General features: G+C 45.6%; 1 protein-coding gene across 2 annotated transcripts in view; it reads left to right on the forward strand.

Annotated features, from left to right (window-relative positions):
* The window catches only part of GABRG3 (gamma-aminobutyric acid type A receptor subunit gamma3), a 434,279-nt gene that overhangs the window by 223,052 nt on the left and 192,465 nt on the right, over positions 1-18,762 (forward strand). For both annotated transcript variants that reach the window (XM_055142221.1, XM_004617564.2), the window contains exon 4: positions 18,398-18,618. In XM_055142221.1, the coding sequence (XP_054998196.1) occupies positions 18,398-18,618 (221 nt within the window). The remainder of the gene's footprint in view (positions 1-18,397; positions 18,619-18,762) is intronic.

The following is an 18,762-nucleotide window of genomic DNA, read 5'->3' on the forward strand; positions in this document are numbered from 1 at the left end:
ATAAGTCATAAAGAGACAGACATAGAAAGATTGCACTCATATGTGGAATATGAAGTAGCAGAGAGGTACGAGCTAGCAATGATGCAACTTCTGGCAGAAATTTCTCTGGACTTAGTTACTAAAACACTAAAATACAGAAATCCAAAACCTTGCGGCTGCTATAGTGGCCACACGACCTCATATCTCTTCATTCTCAGCAGTGGAAAACAAATTATCAAATGCTTCCTTTCCAGCAGGTCCAACTTTGGGGGGGAAACTCCAATCAAATTATTCTTGAGTTAATACATAAACCATGTGTGTGAATGTTGCTGTATTGGTTAGACTGTAGATCCCAGGGTAGCAATGGTTTTACAAATAACTGTAGATGTTATTTCTATTTTTAGGATATTTCAACTCTACTGTAGGCTGCACTCAATGATTTGTATGCTAATATCTGTGTCATGCCCGGTTGATATGTTAGTTTAGCCTTGACTTTTGTACTTTACATCAATCGTTAAAATAATTCCTTTCTCTGATCTCTCCCGACATAATTAAATTCCAGTGAAATCATTAACATAGCGGCAAATGTTTAAAATGCCAATTTCCATTGCATTTCAAGATAAAAACTAAATTATACAGTCAGTTTAGATGTCTCTTATTTAATGAAAACATTCTACAGCAAGGGTCTATCTTGTCCTTTTGCAATATTTCAAATTATATTGAAACGATGGATGTCTCTTCAAGTGTGTGAAGAGTGTCCAATGTCAAGGTGAAATTGTCACCTCACTGTGCCTAGTACACATCTGAGGATCCATCCGGTGAACAAGCCCCTCAGGGTCTTGTGCTTGTCCTATTTTTTAATTATTACTTTTTATTTTAATGAATTACCGTGAGATTATGGCAGAGCCTGGTAAGCTACCCATGGCGTATTTGATATGCCCAAAACAGCACCAACATGTCTCACAGTGAAGATGTTACTGGTGCCCACTCGAGCAAATTGATGAACAATGGGATGACAGTGCTATAGTGCAGTGCTACCATGAGATTCAGTCCTATTTACAATAGCCAGGACATGGAAAAAACCCCGAATGCCCAAAAACAGAGGACTGGTTAAAGAAACTTTGGTATATCTACACAATGCAATACTATGCAGTTGTTAGAAAAGATGAAATAATGAAATTTGCATACAAGAGGAAAGACATGAGGAGTATCATGCTAAGTGAAGTGAGTCAGAAAGAGAGGGACAGAGAATGACTGCACTCATATGTGGAATATAAAGTAACATAATAGGAGACTAACACCTAAGCATAGTAGAGATAAGGGACAGGAGGATCGCTCCACAGCTTGGAAGCCGACCTCATGTGCTGGGGGAAAGGCAGCAGGGATAGAGAAAGGACGACAAAGTAAATGTTGGTTGAAGGGCTTGCTTGATGGTAGGTGCGTGCTGAAAGTAGACTATGGACCAAACATGATGGCCGCTTAGTACCTGTATTGTGCTTGCCCTTTGCTTTGTTTAATAAACTAGGTGTGGATGAGAGAGAGAGAGAGAGAGAGAGAGAGAGAGAGAGAGAGAGAGAGAGAGAGAGAGAGAGAGAGAGAGAGAGAGAGTCTCCCCCTATAATGGACACTTCTAATGTCACTGAGCCATTTGTACACTGGAACTAGACAAGGCTTTCTGACCTGAATTGTGTCCTAAATGATCCTCCATGCCAATTAGCTGAAATAAGGACCTGGGGGTGCAGGCTGGGAGAGAAAAGCTACTTCCTGCAACTGTTTCTATAGCAACCAGGACGCCTATTTCTATCACAGGCACAAACAGAAGTGCTTTCAAACAAGGGACAAAGGAAAAAGAAATTAGGCTATTTCTATAGCAACAGGGAGGTCTGATGTGTGTGACTATACTTTTGTCTATCTGATAACACTAAAGCTAGTCATTAATAATATTACAGGAGTAGGAATAAAGAAAACCACTGTCTCAAGTAATGAGTGAAAGCATAAGACAAGGAAGCTATTGTTGAAAATGGTTGATGGAGGTTCAGAGGTGAATTGGAAGATTGGCATTGTAGGAGCTGAGTGATTACTGCCTGCTGGTACTCCTGTTCTCTTTCTCCTCCCTTACAAACACCAGAGAACATTCTCTGTCTCCATTTGCGTGGAAGTCTGCATCAGGGAAATGAGTGTGAAAAACAGACTAAATAGACATTAGAGACAGGATGTAAATAGCCTTAGAAGGAGAGGAGGACATCTGAGTAGAATTTCAATGTTAAATAGCAAAGACTTGATAAAGGGGAGAAAAATAATTAAGTCACACAAGTGTGCTCACTTGGAGAAAGGCTGAAGGGAAGGAGATGAGCTGGAGAGGTTCTGGAGAACCACACACCAGCAAGTAAATGCACTGTTGAAAGCCCTTCGTTCACCCGCTTGTTTATTCAGCCTCCACAACCTCCCCAGCGCTAGCTATAGTGGACTTAGAAAACACCAGTATTTTAATGAAGAAGAACCCCAAGTTTGGGCAGAAGAGATACTTTGAGACAAAGTGGGTTGCAAGAGTGTCCACAAGAAGAGCTAGGAATGACCCTGCGCATCTCCAGGTGTACCCGCCCCCAAAAAACTCCACAAAAACAAGAATGTTTGTGTGTGTGTGCACACACATTCTTGTTTTTGTGGAGTCCATTCTCAAGGAAAAAATAAAGCTAATAAATAGGTGACTGTGGCATATGTATGCATGTGTGTTTATGTGTGACAAGTGCCTTAAAATAAAACCGGAAAGCTGCAGGAGCACAGTAGTGGAGTATGGTTCAGAATGGAGCCCCAGAGCCGCTTTGGTGTGTTGTGAATATTTGAAGAGTTGGGGCCAAAGCAATAGTACGGTGGGGAGTGCACTTGCCTGGCGTGTGGCTGACTGAGTTTGATCCTTGGCTTCTCATATCATCCCCTGAGTCCTACTAGATGTGGTCCCTGAGCTCTGAGCCAATGGTAAGCTTTGAGCACCACGGGTTATGACCTGTAAAGACCCCCAAACTAGTTGGAGGAGGTAATCATGCCAGTTTGTAAGAAAGAGCCTCTTGGTAGGCCCTTAGGGAAACAGTGTAAAATTATCCCCCAGCCCCCAGATGCCTTTGGCATCACAGTCCCTTAACCTGACAGCTTATGTGGGTGCCCTGCTGCTGCTGGTTGTAGGTCCCCGTCTCATGCTGTCTCCTGCACACAGCATGGACCCACACTGGCCCCACCTGGGACCTGTCGCATGTGGTGTGGAGTGATGGCCCACTGCTTCATTGCTGAAACTCTGACAGGCCTCGAGCAGCTGGGGGCTGATGGTCTTTGCCCTGGAGTTTTGGAGCAGACTGGGAGCAGAAGTCTTCCTTCTCCGGCCAAGCACAGCTGTGGGAACTGCTGCTTCTCTGCTGTGGGCAACAGAGAAGGAAATGTCTGCGACATGGCTGGGCTCACGTCCCGTGACACTCAGCCTTGGAGCGTGGGCCTGATGGCAGTGCCAGGGCCTGGGATGCAGGGATGGTCGGCCCAGAGGTGTGGGGGCCATCTGGCTCACACTTGCCAGTGCTCAGGGAACAGCCAGGGATTAAATTTGTGGCCACACATATAAACTTGCTTGGCTATCACCCCCAGCTGCTCAGGGGAACCTGCCTGCTCATGCATGCAAAGCATGTGCTCCGGTATCCCTTGACCTCTGCTTGCTGGATGTTTCAGAATAAAGTTTGTATCAATTACTTGTTCCAAACAGACAGAGCCCCTACCAGTTTGGGGCAGAATCAATGTCCAAGGGTAAGATCTGACATGGTCTTGATACAAAAAGAAGAAAAAACTCCTGGTCAGTTTTCTTTTTTGTCTTTCTTCTCTTTTTTTTTTTGGCAGGAGAGGGTTGGGTACAGGTGCCCATACCTGATGGTGTTCAAGACTTTCTCCTGACTTTGCTCAAGGATCAGTACTGGTGGGGCTTGAGGGACCATATGTGGTCCCAGGGATTAGACTTGGACTGGTTGTATGCAAGGAAAGTGCCGTATCCACCATGCTACCTCTCTGGCCCCTCGTCAGTTTTCAGTCCAATAGGCTAGAATAGGTCTTATTTGATATTTTATTTTTGTTTTCCTGTCCATGACTCAGTACTCAAATTGAGGGCTGTTTCTCTTCCTCTCTCTCAGTCTGGCCTGAAATCCTGTTAGTCATCATTAGGCTTTGTACCAGGTGGGACCTAATTGCTAAAACCCAGTCAGACGTCTGCTCCCAATACCAGGGACCAAGGGACGTTGGAACAAGAGAACCACAAAATAGACAAGTGATGGCAAAATGTAACAACTCTCCTTGAGATCATGGAGAAATGAGCACCTTGTCCATGAGGATTTTTGGAACCAAGATTTGGGTGATGAGCAATCTCCAGTGGGAAGCAGGGCCGCCCGGGTGAAGTTGGTGGAAGGAGCAGGTGGTGCCGCTGAGAGACACCACCAGGCCGAGTCTGAGGGCGGAACGCCAGCAGCTCTGCCACACTGGCACACAAAACTGGTGTCCGGGGATCTTTCTCCAAGGATTTAAGTTAAGCCACAAACTTTGGATGATGACTCCCAAAGCCTACAGTGGAGTAAAGTGGATGGAAATACAAACCCAACCCCAACCAGACTCCTTCAAGGGGGTGTAAGTGCTGGGAAGGAGTAAATACAGCTGTCACTATTTGCAGATAATTAGGAAGGCAGATGGCGGTTCTGGAAGGTGATGGAAGGAGGAGCTCGGCAGACCCTTCTCCTGATGAATCCCATTCAAGTGGAAAAAAATGATACACACACACACACACACACACACACACACACACACACACACACACACACACACACACACACACACACACACACACACACACACACACACACCCTCCTCCCCCGCCCCCCGTTTCAACTCTAGAGCATGTCCGGAATGCATCCAGCAAACGGAGAACGTCCATTCCAGCAACCTACTAAATCACAGCTGCTTCCTACCCCAGGGTCCCCTCTGTAACTTAGATAATTGATACACTACACTAGGGGCAAAATGGGGGGTAAGGGGATGTTGTCCTTCTCCAATCTCAGCCCAGCATCATGCAGCAACAGCACACTGCTGGCCTCCACGCTCAGTGGATTCCTTTTGGCTGAAGACCAAAGGGGACACCTCAACCTCAGGGCCAGCCTTTGTTTCTGTGCAGAAAACTCCCAACTCCAAGGAATCATGGCAGCTACGTGGCCCCTGCTTCTCCTGTGTGACTCAGCTACCCAAACTTATTCTGTAATTTAAAAAGACAGTGTAATTGCATATTCTCTTAAATGCTTTAAGAAGCTGCTGCACAGAACAATGTATAATTACGTTGTTGCACTTGGAACATAAAGAAATGTCATTACCGGATAATGGGAATGCCAAGGAGTTGGGGCAGAATGAAATTGTATCCCACAAAGGTTATTAACACCACACTCTAACTGGAGTCTATAGAGAGGCGGAAAAATATCAGAAATAAGAGAACTGAGACCAGAGAGACAGTACGGCAGACAAAGCGCTGACCGTGCATGCAGTCGACTCAGGTTCAATCCCCAAGACCAAATACGGCCCCCAAGTGCTACAGGGAGTGATTTGTGCTAGGAGTAAACCCTGAGCACCGTTGATAATTTCATTTATCAAATAGAAATGATAGATAAACACCTGCTCTCCCTTTTGTAAAGTGTAAAATATCTACAATAGTAATTATAATAGTGTATTTAGCATATGTAACCATCATTTATACACCTATAATAGCACTGACTTGTGGTGTAAAACAGAACAGTGTGGGTATAAGATTTCCTAAGTTCACTAGAATAAGTTAGCATAAATATGAAATGTAATTCAGTAAGTTACGATGTATGTTATGAGCCTAAGAACAACAGGTGTATAACTTTAAAAATACAAGCCAAAAAATTACTGTCACATTAGACACTCAAATGTCACATTATAGAGAACCTCTACTCAGTACCAAGGAAGGAATTAAGGAGCAAAGGACAGGACTGATATTTTTTCAAACCAGTAAAAGATGTAAATCCAACTGTATCAATAATATTGCATGTGAATAGATCAAATAATGCACTTGAAAGCAGAGATTATCGGTTTGGATAAAAAGGAAAAAAGCCTTGCTCTATAATGCCCACAGAAGGCACCACTAGTTTCAGGGGTACAAAGAGATAAAAGTCAAAAAATGAAAAGCAAATAACTGACATTAGGGAGCTGAAGTGAACATACTGATATTAGAGGAAATGAAATGTTATAGAAAATAAATAGAGATATTATTCAGTGATGAAAGGATCATCAGGAAAAAATATATGTATACACACAATGGAGTCTCAAATAAATGAAGCAAAAAATATGTGAAGAGAGACATAAGCAATTCAGTGATAATATTTGGAAGTTTCAGTGCCCCACTTCCAATAATGGACAGAACAGATATAAGTCATCAGGAGTATGAAAAACTTGAACAACACTATAAGTCAATAAGATCTAGTGATTATCTCTTGAACATTCATCCGACAGGATGAAATGTTCTTCTCATGTGTACTTGCAACTTTCTCCAGTAAATACTGGAGGGAAAACATCAGGATTTGAGCTGATACCAAATGGTTCATGAGTTTCCCATGCTTTACTCTTGGGAGCTTTGGGATGGAAGTCAACAGGCTTGAAGACTGAGAGTCGTTTTGTAAACACTGAGAGTTCTAATATAAATCTTCCAATCTGACTTGAGGTGTTGGGAAAGAACTGCTAATTCTTAGAGAGTAAAGTGACTCATTTCTACTCTTAGTTCCCCCATTCTTCCTGACTCACTAGGAAAATCTATTAAGGTCATAACTGGGGAAGCTTCTGGAACCCCAAAGAACCAGAACTCTTGAGACAAAGAGAACCGTTCCTCTCTGCTTGGTTGGAGCAGCATTCATCGAGATGCCTCCTGTTTGCTTCCCCCTTGTCATCTAAGGACAGGAATTGTCGGGTAGAGGAGGGTAAACAGAGCCCCACTGATCTAGTGAGAAGAAAATCAAGGGGGAATCCCAGAGATTAAAAAAAATGCTGAGTCAATCACAAAATAAGAATGTGGTTGAGAAAACAACCAGACAGCAGCTTGCATGAGTCTAATCATAATGAAGCCAGCAGAGCCCTTGAGAGCTGTGAATTGAAATCCCACTTTTTAGGCTGCAGACACGCACAGAAGACATGGAAATCCCTGTAGGAGCTTAGAACTCTGCTCTGACACACAGCTTAGAGGACCATCTGAAGAAAAGGTTGTCTGCTCAAAATTAAAGTAGCAGCATTTTCTGCAGATTTAGATGAAGAACAATACTCTCACCAAATAAAAAAACAAAATATGAGCACATCCTAGAGGCTGTATGGATGAGAATGGACCTTTAAGCTCCTCTGGGAAAAGACAGTGAACAGCCTCCTTCACCAATATTAAATAGATGTTAGAATTAGCTCGAAGTAATGAGGCAGGTGGGTTTTTTAAATACACATAGAAACAGTTGTGATTCTTTTAGTAAATAACCAAAACAGAAGATAGAAGAACCCACTGGAAATGATAGAACTGGGAAATGCAATACAAACAACCAAGAGAAATAGACATCAACAAAACTCCCCCTGGGTGTTACCAGTGGATGAATAAAGACAGCAGATGAGCGCATTAGCGAAATGTGGAGCTGATTTTCAAACCAACTTGAAAGCCAGGGATCAATCCTAGGTTGGCCAGAGCAGGGCAACCATCCAGCCTGTTCTACTATCTCTCCAATCCCAGCTGTCACAGTTCTAAATTGTTAAACAGTTGATTGTTAGACTGAATGCTTTTTTCTAAAGCTGAGAACAACACTCTTATTTCACACTCTTATTTCAACATCAGGGTAGAAGTTGTAATCAATTCAAAGGGCAAAGTAAGAAGCATACAAATTAGAGTGGAAGAAAAAAATCCCAATTTGCTAGAAACTTGAATGTCTTAATAAAAATCAAAAAAATATGCCAAAGGTCTTCTAGCCCTTATGTTGGGGAAAAAACATACTAGAAGACCGACATTTTTAAATAGTTATGGTAGAAATGTATTTTGAAAAGTTTGAAAAGCATTCAAGCTTTGGTGCAACAAGCTTACTGCTGGGACACAGACATAATGAAAACTACAGATAAACTTTAAGATTAAAGGGAGAAAGAAAGGCCCAGTCTGCTTGCCTGGGCCCCAGAGTGCTGTGGGCAGAACCCCATGACTGTGTGTGCCAGGGGCAGTCTCACATACACATCACACACTCACACAGCCATACAGCCATACAGCCATACACATGCATACATATGACACACACTCACACAGCCACACACATTACACACTCACACAGCACACACTCACACAGCCACACACACACATCACACACTCACATAGTCACAAACATATGCACAATTCATATGGACACACATACAGCCTCACACAGCCACACATTCACACAGCCACACACATGTGCACACTCACACAGCCACACACACACATCACACACTCACATAGTCACAAACATATGCACAATACATATGGACACACATACAGCCTCACACAGCCACACATTCACACAGCCACACACATGTGCACACACTCACACAGCCACACATTTAGGTACTTACACGGCCACACACATCATACATTCACACAGGCACACACTCACACAGGCATACTTAGGCACACACTCATATATGCACACACATATGCATACACTCACACAGCCAAACACAAGTACCCACAGCCACACTCACACAGCCACACACATGCATACACTCACACAGCCACACAAAGATGCACACACTCACACATTCACATTCACACAGCCACATACACACATTCACACAGGCACACACTCACAAAGGTGCACACTCACACAGAAACACAGACACACCATGTACACACGCAGGCACACACATGTACACACAGAAGCATACACAGGCACACTGTTAAGGGAGCATTTCAAAATACCAAGCACTTCATTGACAGTGTTTGGATGAGTCTGATTAAATATGCGTTGCTGTGAGCAGTGGGAGAAGTGGATTCCTGTCAAGGTAAAGATATACGTATTCAGTTCAACACAGAACTGCAGATCGGGAAGACACACCACAACCGTGAAATTGCCCCACTTTCACACACAAATAAACGGCTGTGTTTGGAGGCAATTCGGAAAGACATATTCTCCTGAGTGGTAGGGTGATTGGCAAATTGGAATCTAAAAAGTATTTTTATTTAAAGCATTTTTTCTCTTAGTATGACCAATATAAGCAACATTATTTTTATCCACAGAAATCACACATTAGTCTATGAAATGTTCTACTTTAAAATTATTTTAGTAGTATTTGCTGTTTTTACAAAATGACAGCACTTCTCTAGCAATTAAAATGTTCTTAGGTGTATGTCAGTGACTATAAACCAAACAGGTACATAAATTTCCTGTGCCCTCAAGACTCATTCACTTCAGACTCAGTCGTTTGACTTCTTTGAAAAATATCCAAAATCTGATTTTTGTTATCATTCCATTTCACATTCTCCTATGCTGTTTGTGTTTGTGCCACACCTCAGATAGGTGGTTGGGGATCAGTCCTATGGTGCCCAGGCCACTCTGAGCTACCGGGATTGAACCCAGGATTGTGAATGCAGGATCAGGATCAGATAAAGGCTGTGCTTCATCCTTGGACACCTCCCAGCCCACATGCCACATTCTCAGACATCACCCGTGATGAGTCATTTTTGAAAGGTTTGTCTAATGCACTTTGGCAATTTGAATATTTCCCCTGTAATTGTGTTGTGTAAATTAAATTCACTATTAGGTTTTCTCTCCCATTATTATTTTCTGCCCCTCCCATCCCACCCCCACAAATGTGTGAAAATGTAGTCCAGTTTTGTTCTAGTTGAAAAGGAAGTTCATCTATATGCTGACTCTATCTTTGGAGAGAAAATTGAGCAAGTCATGACATCTACTTTATGACATTGTCGAGCATATCTAAGAAATGACACTAGTCAAATAAATAGATTACATAGCACACAGTAATGACACAGACATGTGACTGCCAGTGCTGCTTTAAGAATGGGATATTTATATTCTATATTAAGTTTTGGTGTCTTTTTCATGAAAGGGAAAGTACCTTGAGGACAGGAATTAAGTTCATCTATGAAGGAGATGAGGGTAGGCATGGCGTCTTCAACCTGGCATTGACTGTAGATTTTCCTCTCAAGTTAGGGAATTAAGAGCCCTGTTCTATAACAGCATAGAGATGAAAAGGAGGTCTTTCAAAGCATTCTATTTTTTAAAATCCTAGTTTCAAAATTAAAGACTTTTATATATTCATGGGCCATACCTAGTAGTGCTTAGGGTTTACTCCTGGCTCTGTACTCAGGGACCATTCCTGACATTGTTCAGGCACCATCTGGGGGACTAAGGATTGAACCAGGGTGGACCAAGTGCCAGGCAAGTATGTTACTCGCCACATGCACTCTCCAGCCCAAATTGGAAATTTTAAATGAAAGGCACATCAAACATGACTCTGGGGGCTGGAGATATGAAACAGGAGTAGAGACTCAGGCCTCGAAGACTGGAGGATAGTCCAGGTAGGAGTATCTCTTTCTCACCTTACATACAGCTGGGTTTGATCCCCGGCACCCCATCTGATCCCCTGAGTCCTCCCTGTGGATCCCTGAATTCAGAGCCCAGAGTAAGTCCTAAGCACAGCCGATTCTGACCAAACATTTTTTAAAAATAGCTCAGACCTTGCGTCTGGCAGATCTGAGACAGCTTCTCAGCACCACAGGGGCCCCAGGGCATGACTTTGTGCAGCCATAGGGTTTGCTTTGCCCCACGAAGTGGCCCTGAATATCTCCAGTGCTCTTGGGGATAGTCTGGGGGCCCCCCAAAATTCAGGGCCTCAGCAGCACCCCATTTCCTGGCACTTGCATCAAAACCATTGTCTGAATCGCCCAAGAGTCACCACTGGGAACCCCTACCAGGGCCTTCATCCAAATACAGTTTGAGAGACCTCCCCAACACCCTGAGGGTGAGGCTCCCACCCACTCAAACAGAGTCCTGGCAGCTGAAAACCTCCAGAACCCAACCACTGCCATGCTCACAGACGATCTCCACAGGCTGGGTCGAGCCTCCTCCATGAATGAACCTGCCAAAAGACTCAGGTATGGGGGTTTTGTGACCAGCATCTCCAGGCTCTCACAGAGTCAGGCATAGGTGACCTCCCCACAGCCACTTCTCCCCACACCCCCACCCTATTCTTTCAGAAGCCTGGCAGTCATGCCCCCGAATTGCCTCTGGCACCATATAAGCTCATTAATGGGCCATGATCCAGGGACTCACAAATAAATCTTGAAGAGATCAATAAGCTGCAGAGATGCCTCCAGACCCCCAGTTAAAAATTTAACTCCAGCTGTATCACCTTATTTAAAATATTAGAATTCCTGGAGCACGACATCTCATACTCTATACCACCGATGTACCAGGAGTAGCACACCACATCAGATGGGATGTAAAGTAGAGGGGCATAGAAGGCAACGAACCTTGATTTTAAAAAATTATCAAAATATCCCATATATATATGAATATATTCATTATCGGAATTAACCAGACAAATTGCTCCAGCAACTAAGAATGGCCATGCACCGCCACCTATGGAATCGAAAAAGAGCTATCAATCTGTCAATCCTGTCCGTGTCTGGGCCAGGTGAGGTTTCCCGTGTTGAGTCAAATTAAGCCACAAATTAATTTCTGGTGGTGCCCTTCCATCAATTCCTTTAAGTTTCAGCTTTGCAACCATACTCTCCCCGGAACCCAAAGACTTTGGTTTCCCAGAAGCTGCCCGGAGGGTCATGAGAATAACGCAGCCGCATCGCCAGTCAGCATCATTCTTGGATGGAACTACGAAGGTATCTGAACACACACACACACACACACACACACACACACACACACACACCCCACACCCCACACCCCACACCCCACACCCCACACCCCACACCCCCCCTCTCTCGAAGTTTCTTCTTGTGCTGCTGCTGCAAGGTGCCTTACTCCTTACACAAGCCCTGGTGCTCCTGCCGCTTTTTTTTGTAGCTGTGCTCTCCGAATGTTTCTCAGCCAGACCCTGCAGCTTCTCCCTGGGTGTAGCTTGCGTGTGTGGCCTGCAGGTGTCTGCTCTAGGTCACATTCTCCCGGAAAGCCTGTCCTCCTGTCCTCCGAGCTCTGCTCTGCGCCGTGCACCACCTCATGGTGGCATCTATCCCCATACCACCTCATCCCCACTGTGAGCACTAGGAATGAGCCCCACCTTGCAGCTCTGGGAATGGTGCCACGGAGAATGGCTGGTTTGACTGCCTCTGTGGATGTGCTGATGGAGCACTGGTATCGCGAGACCCCCAGTGCCTCTGCGGACTCAGTCTCGCGAGACCCCTGGTGCCTCTGTGGACTCAATCCGCTGGGCCAGTGGCCTTGGCTCCAGTGCAGGCTTCCTTCAAGGCTGCTCTGTGTTCACAGGGAACTCAGAGCTCTTCAGAGAAGCCAGGCTCTGTCTAAAGGACAGAGAAGGAAAGACATCGGGAGTAAGAAGATGAGGAAAGACAGCAGTGGGGACAAGGACTACGGGGATTGGGGTCTGTCGGCAGTGCAGAGAGGCAATAGCTCTGTGTCCAAACCACAGAATCAGTAAAATCCAGGCTCCAACCACCAAACTTCACGATGTGCCTGACAGGTGGCAGTCTGGGTGCGGGGGGAGCTTGCGGGCACTGGTGGAGGGACGCTGACACTTCGGTGGAATTCGTGCTAGAGGAATAGATGTCTAAGTTTCAACTATCAATACCTTTGTGGATCACAGTTCTTTCATAAAATTAAAAGTAAAATAAACATGTGAAAGGGGCTTTGGGCTGGGGAGATGAATGTGAACTGAAGGTCCTGATTCACATGTGGGAGACCCAAGCCCCACGCCCAGCTTTTCTCAGGATTCCCTGGGAGCTATTGCAGAGCACCAAAAGGGGAGTAGTGCCCAATCACTGGTGCCCCCAATGCAGGGAGCCCTTCAGCCTGAAGGAGAAGTGAGCTTCAGCAATGAACTTCCCTGCAGATGGTGTCCAGTCCCTTCGTGTAGGAGTCAGTGGTGAAGGGGAGCTTGAATCACTGTCCTTGACTTTCTCATGAAAAGGTCATATGCTGTGGGACTGAAAAGAAACAGTGATAGCGAAGGTGCCCTGGTCAGTGTCAGGGTGTCATGTCCCTGCACAAGAGGCTGTGGGCAGAGAGGAGTGACCAGGTCCCATTACAAGTGGGTGTATGTGCCAGGAGCTGTGTCCATCATGTGCTACAGCAAGTAGCTAGTCAACTCTCCCTTTTGGGACACCAATTGCATCTCAGCAAGTGGGGAGCAGTGAAGGTTCGGGGAAGAGAGTGGCAGGGGAGGGGGGAGGCGGTCTTCTCGCAGCCATAACAGCTCTTCCATCTCTCTCACAAGACATGGAAGCCCAGCCTGTTTTTTCTTTTTTCTTTTTTTTAAAATTGAATCACTGTGAGATACTCAGTTACAAGACTGTTCATGGTTGGGTTTCAGTCATACAGTGTTCCAACACCCATCCCTTCACCAGTGTACATTTCCCACCCCATGTCCCCAGTTTCCGTCCCATCAACCCCCTAGCCTGTCTCTATAGCAGGTAACTCTCTCACCTCTCTCTCTCTTTCTCTCTCTCTCTCCCTCCCCTCTCTCATCCCCCTCTCTCCCTTTCCCTCCTTCCCTCTTTCCCTTCCTCCCTCCCCATTTTGGGCATATGGTTTGAAATACAGATACTGAGAGGTTATTGTGTTTGTTTCTTTATCCACTTTCATCACACAGTTCTTATACAGAAGAAACAAGGGCCAGGAGGATTGGTCCATGGTTGGAAGCCAGCCTCAAGTGCCGTGGGGAGAAGGCAGTTGGGATGCAAATGACAATGATGGTTGGCAATGATCACTCTGGGATCACTCTGACAATGATGGTTGGCAGTGATCCCTTTGGACAGGAATTGCACACCCCACCTGCTTTTACAAACAGTGGCCCAGAGTTCCTTCCACCAGGTACTCGAGGTGTGCTTCCGGATCCGGACTTCTGTGAGCAGTGCTTCAGTGAACATAGGAGTGCAGATGCCTTTGCTAAATAAGAAGTGGGGTTGCTGGACCCCACCCAGCCATGCTCAGCTGACTCTGGGCTCTGTGCTCAGGGGTCATGCCTGGCAGGACTTAGAAGATATACATGGTGTTGGGGATTGAACCCAGGTTGCTGAGTGTAAGGCAACTACCCTCCCTGCTGTCCTATCTGGCCCCTGACATGGAACTTTTAGAAGCTTGGATGATCAAAATGCAGCTTTGGAAGTGTCCCTCCCTGCCCTTTTAAGCTGTGTCGTGTCTCCGGCTTGTAGGGATCCCCAAGGAAGACCCCATCCTGACTTGGTAGAAGCTTTGGTACTCCTCTTGAGCATGAGGGTCATTCAAAAATGTTCCACTGTCAACGCACTTATCTTGGGTTCACTGTGATGAAACCAGCTTAAACTTGTCACCTGTTATTTTTGCCATTTCAGAAATGAGAGTGCCATGGTGGGAAGGGGGCAGGTCCCCAACGCTGGAGAAGCCCAAGTCTGTGGGAGGGTATTCTGTGAGGGAGAGTCCCTCTGAGGAAAGCTAATATGTGACAGGGGTGGTGTGGCAGACTTCAGGGGTTTGGGGTGGGGGGCAGGGGGCCAATTGTAAATCCACATCTCCCAGTACTCATTTCAGAAAATGGTCCCAGAAAGGTGTTAAAGGTGTTAGATTCAGGGGGAGGGGAGGGGTGGGGAAGGGAGGGGGGAGGAGAGGAGAGGAGGGGAGGGGAGGGGAGGGGGGGAGGGGAGGAGAGGAGAGGAGAGGAGAGGAGAGGGGAAGGGAGGGGAGGAGAGGAGAGGGGAGGGGAGGGGAGGGGAGGGCAGGGGAGGGGAGGGGAGGGGAGAGGAGAGCCTGCCATAGAGATAGGCTGGTGGGGTGGGGGTGGCTTGAAGGGGTGGGAGGGAAACCGGCAGCACTGGTGGTGGAAAATTACACTGGTGAAGGAATGGGTGTTGGAACATTGTATGACTGGAGTGCAATCACAAACAATTTTGTAATGCTCTATCTCACAGTGATTCAATTAAAAAAATAATTAATTAATTTTAAAAAGGTGTTAGATTCTGCTAGATTTCCAGACCCGATAAGGAAGAAATTAAAATGTTTTTATTTGAATTACCATTTCCTCATAGGTTTATACACCACAAGTCAGCCTAGGGCTGGGGTCACATTAAAGAGAACTCTGGGGGCCAGAGAGATAATACAGGGTGACGTGTTTGCCCTTGCATGTCGCCACCCCTGCCCAGACCCCCAGCCCCACCTGTGTCCCCTAGAGCTTTGCCAGGCGTCACTCATGAGCACAGAAGGAATAGAAGCAAGATATGGCCCCAGAACCCTCTGTGTCCCTCCAAGAAAGGGAACTTCCCTTGCTAGTACATTTCTCCATCTCTCCAGGCAGTTTGGCAACTTAGTGCACCCAGGACCCAGCTGGAGATAGCTCCAGGCCCCAGGCATGCCTGTCTCCCCAGTTTCTGAGAGTTGTCCTTTATTAATTAATCATTCTCCCATTTGTCCTCCTCCTTTGGCAAAGGGAAGTACAGGGAAACAAATTGCTTTCAAAGTTAGCAGGGATCCCTGGAAGGCCTGCTATCTCCTCTATTTTGTCAAAATGTTCCCCATTGTACAGTAATTCCCGACCTATTTAGGAACCATTAAGCCCTCCAATTATTCAAACATATTAGGAACGGAGGCCCTCCACACCCACATGTGTAAATCAGGGCAGGGATTCTGCTCATTTTTCACCCATCCCATTTGTTAGCATTCAAAACACATTCATCTCACAGCTACTTATGTATTATATAAAATATTGTTGATTTTTAGAAAGACATTGCAGTATGGTTTTCTTCCCCTCCCCCCACCTCCCGCAGAAAAGAAAGATGATTAATGCCATTACAAAGAAAGTTTATGAGGGACATAAAAAGAGTTCTCTGTGGGTGGCAAGTGTTTCTCCAACATTGAGTCAAATGTAGACATGATAAAACATCCAAGCCATGCACCGCACACAGACACATATCAGCTCATTATGTCCTTTGGCGTGGGGGCTCGATGGCCAGATTTTAGAGCAGAGAGGACCCCTGAGCCCCAGCATCCCTGCCTCAGGCATGTCTTAGGAGATCCCTTACAGAAACACAGTGTTTGAGAGGGGCAGGATCCCCACTTCATTTGCCCCACTGTAGTCTTCCAGACGGTGGCTGAATATTTCCCGCAGAACACAAACCCCTGAGCATCAGGTACATCTTGAGTGCAAGAGGCAGGCACAGAAGTGAAAAGGGCATTTCGCAGAGCAGGGAATCCCCAGCAGGGATGTGGAGGCAGGAGTTGTCAGGACTAGAAACACCTCCTGTCCTCCGACATCTTCGTACCATATACCTGGAGAGGGCACAGGGCTGCAGACAGGCAAAGAACTTCACTCAGTTTGTTAACTGGCTGTCCCCACAGCTTATTTCTACTTGGCGGTTCAATTGTTCACCCTTATGTGGGTATTCATTTTATAGCACAGCGGGTAGGGAATTTATTGCATGCGGCTGACCTGGGTTCGATTCCTCTGTCCCTCTCATAGAGCCCAGCAAGCTACCAAGAGTATCCCGCCCTCACGGCAGAGCCTGGCAAGCTAACTAACCATGGCATATTCAATATGCCCAAAACAGTAACAACAAGTCTCACAATGGAGACATTACTGGTGCCTGCTCAAGCAAATCAATGAACAATGGGACAACAGGGCTACAGTGCTACAGTGCTATGTGGGTATTGGGACAAATGGCCACATTTCAGCTACTGAAAGTACTCCTGGTGACACCCAGGAGTGTCTGCACACATAGACACCTGTTGAAGCTTCGAACACTCACACAAGGAATGTATATGGGGGACTGGAGTGATAGGAGAGCAGGTAGGACACTCACTTTTCATGCAGCCAACCCAGATTCGATCCCCAGCATCCCATATGGTCCCCTAATCACCCCAAGGAGTAACTGCTGAGCATCTCTGGATGTGATAAATGTATTTTTCTCAGGGAGGGTTGAAAGCCAGGGAGGGAAGAGATAGGAATGGGAAGCAGCTCCAGGCTGGGAAAGCACAGACACTCCTCACCCCTGTAGCAAATCAGGGGCCATGGTCTCCAGGATACTAGACAGGGCCCCAGCCAAGCCCCAGTCAGGCGAGCTCTGAGCAGAGAGAACAGCATGTTCATCAGGCTGAGTCCCACGTTGACCCCAGGACCTGGCTGAGGACCCTTCCTCCTCCAGGATGCCTTCCACATCCTCCTGGCCCAACAGTCTGTCCTTCCCATTGCTGCTGCATCTTTTGGGTTGGTGCAGGGGCATTTCTTCAAGTCTCAAAGTGATTTTAGTTCCACCCTACAACATAACAGACACAGAAAAGTCTTAGTCCATGTTGTGAATTCTCACGAGAGTGACTTCCATTTATGGCGATAATTTGAATTCCATCAGACTTCTGTTGAAATTAGCACTTGGATGACTTGCCACAAGAATTATTATTAGATGAAATTTATAACATATAAGTTTGAGGTATACAATGTGTTAGATAGTGTTTTGTTGCTGCTTCTCTTTTTTTTTTTGACTTGACCTATATTGTTTGAGCACTCTCTTGTGAAAATAATAATTATTACCTTCTACACTTATAATAATGGGTCTCCTGTTCTATGTCAGACACTGACAGTCTGTCTTGTAATTGTTTCTTTCTTCCTTGCAACTTCTTTAGCAGGTGGATACCACTCTGTACCCACTTTTCAGGTGGAATAGTGAAGGCTTTCTAGGTACAGCTAATGGTGATAACTTGGACTTAGCAATTTAGGCACTTCTGCATCTCTGCCCTGAATTATAATCCTCTTGCTTCCTCATCACAGTTTATGTACCTTTTAAAATGTAACCAGCTAATCACTATCACTTTGTTATCACACAATTGACTGATAATATCGACCACAATTTGTTGAGAATTAGACCATGTTAGACCAGGGGCAATAGTAAGTACTAGCAGAAAAAATAAAGTAAGGTGAGGATGTGGGTGAGGGGGAACACAATAAATCAAGGAAAATACAAATTGTGTTTCTGTTTTGGGGCCACACACTGCTGTGCTCAGGGATCATTCCTGGTGGGACTTAAGAGACCATATGTGGTACCAGGGATTGAACTCAGGTTGACTACATGCAAGGCAAGAGCCTTACATAGAAAATACAGACATTTGGAGAGTGAAGCACACAGAAAAATCCACTGACAGAACCCTCTTTCCTGTCCTCTGCTCTGTCCTAGGAGTACCAGATCGATGTGTTCTTTGCCCAGACCTGGACAGATAGCCGCCTTCGATTCAACAGCACCATGAAAATCCTGACCCTGAACAGCAACATGGTGGGGCTGATCTGGATCCCCGACACCATCTTCCGAAATTCTAAGACTGCGGAGGCCCACTGGATCACCACGCCCAATCAACTCCTCCGAATCTGGAATGATGGGAAAATCCTTTACACATTAAGGTAAGACACCGCTGGATTTTAATGAGGAATGGGCTGACTCTGGGTCCAAAATTTAGATTGTCATATGGAGGTGAACCTATTTTATTGCTAAGTCTGCCTTCTTTGTCCTGTTCAACCTGCTACAGCATCCTGGAAAAGACTATC

This window comes from Sorex araneus, chromosome 6 (assembly GCF_027595985.1).
Source record: "Sorex araneus isolate mSorAra2 chromosome 6, mSorAra2.pri, whole genome shotgun sequence".
NCBI classification, from domain to species: domain Eukaryota; kingdom Metazoa; phylum Chordata; class Mammalia; order Eulipotyphla; family Soricidae; genus Sorex; species Sorex araneus.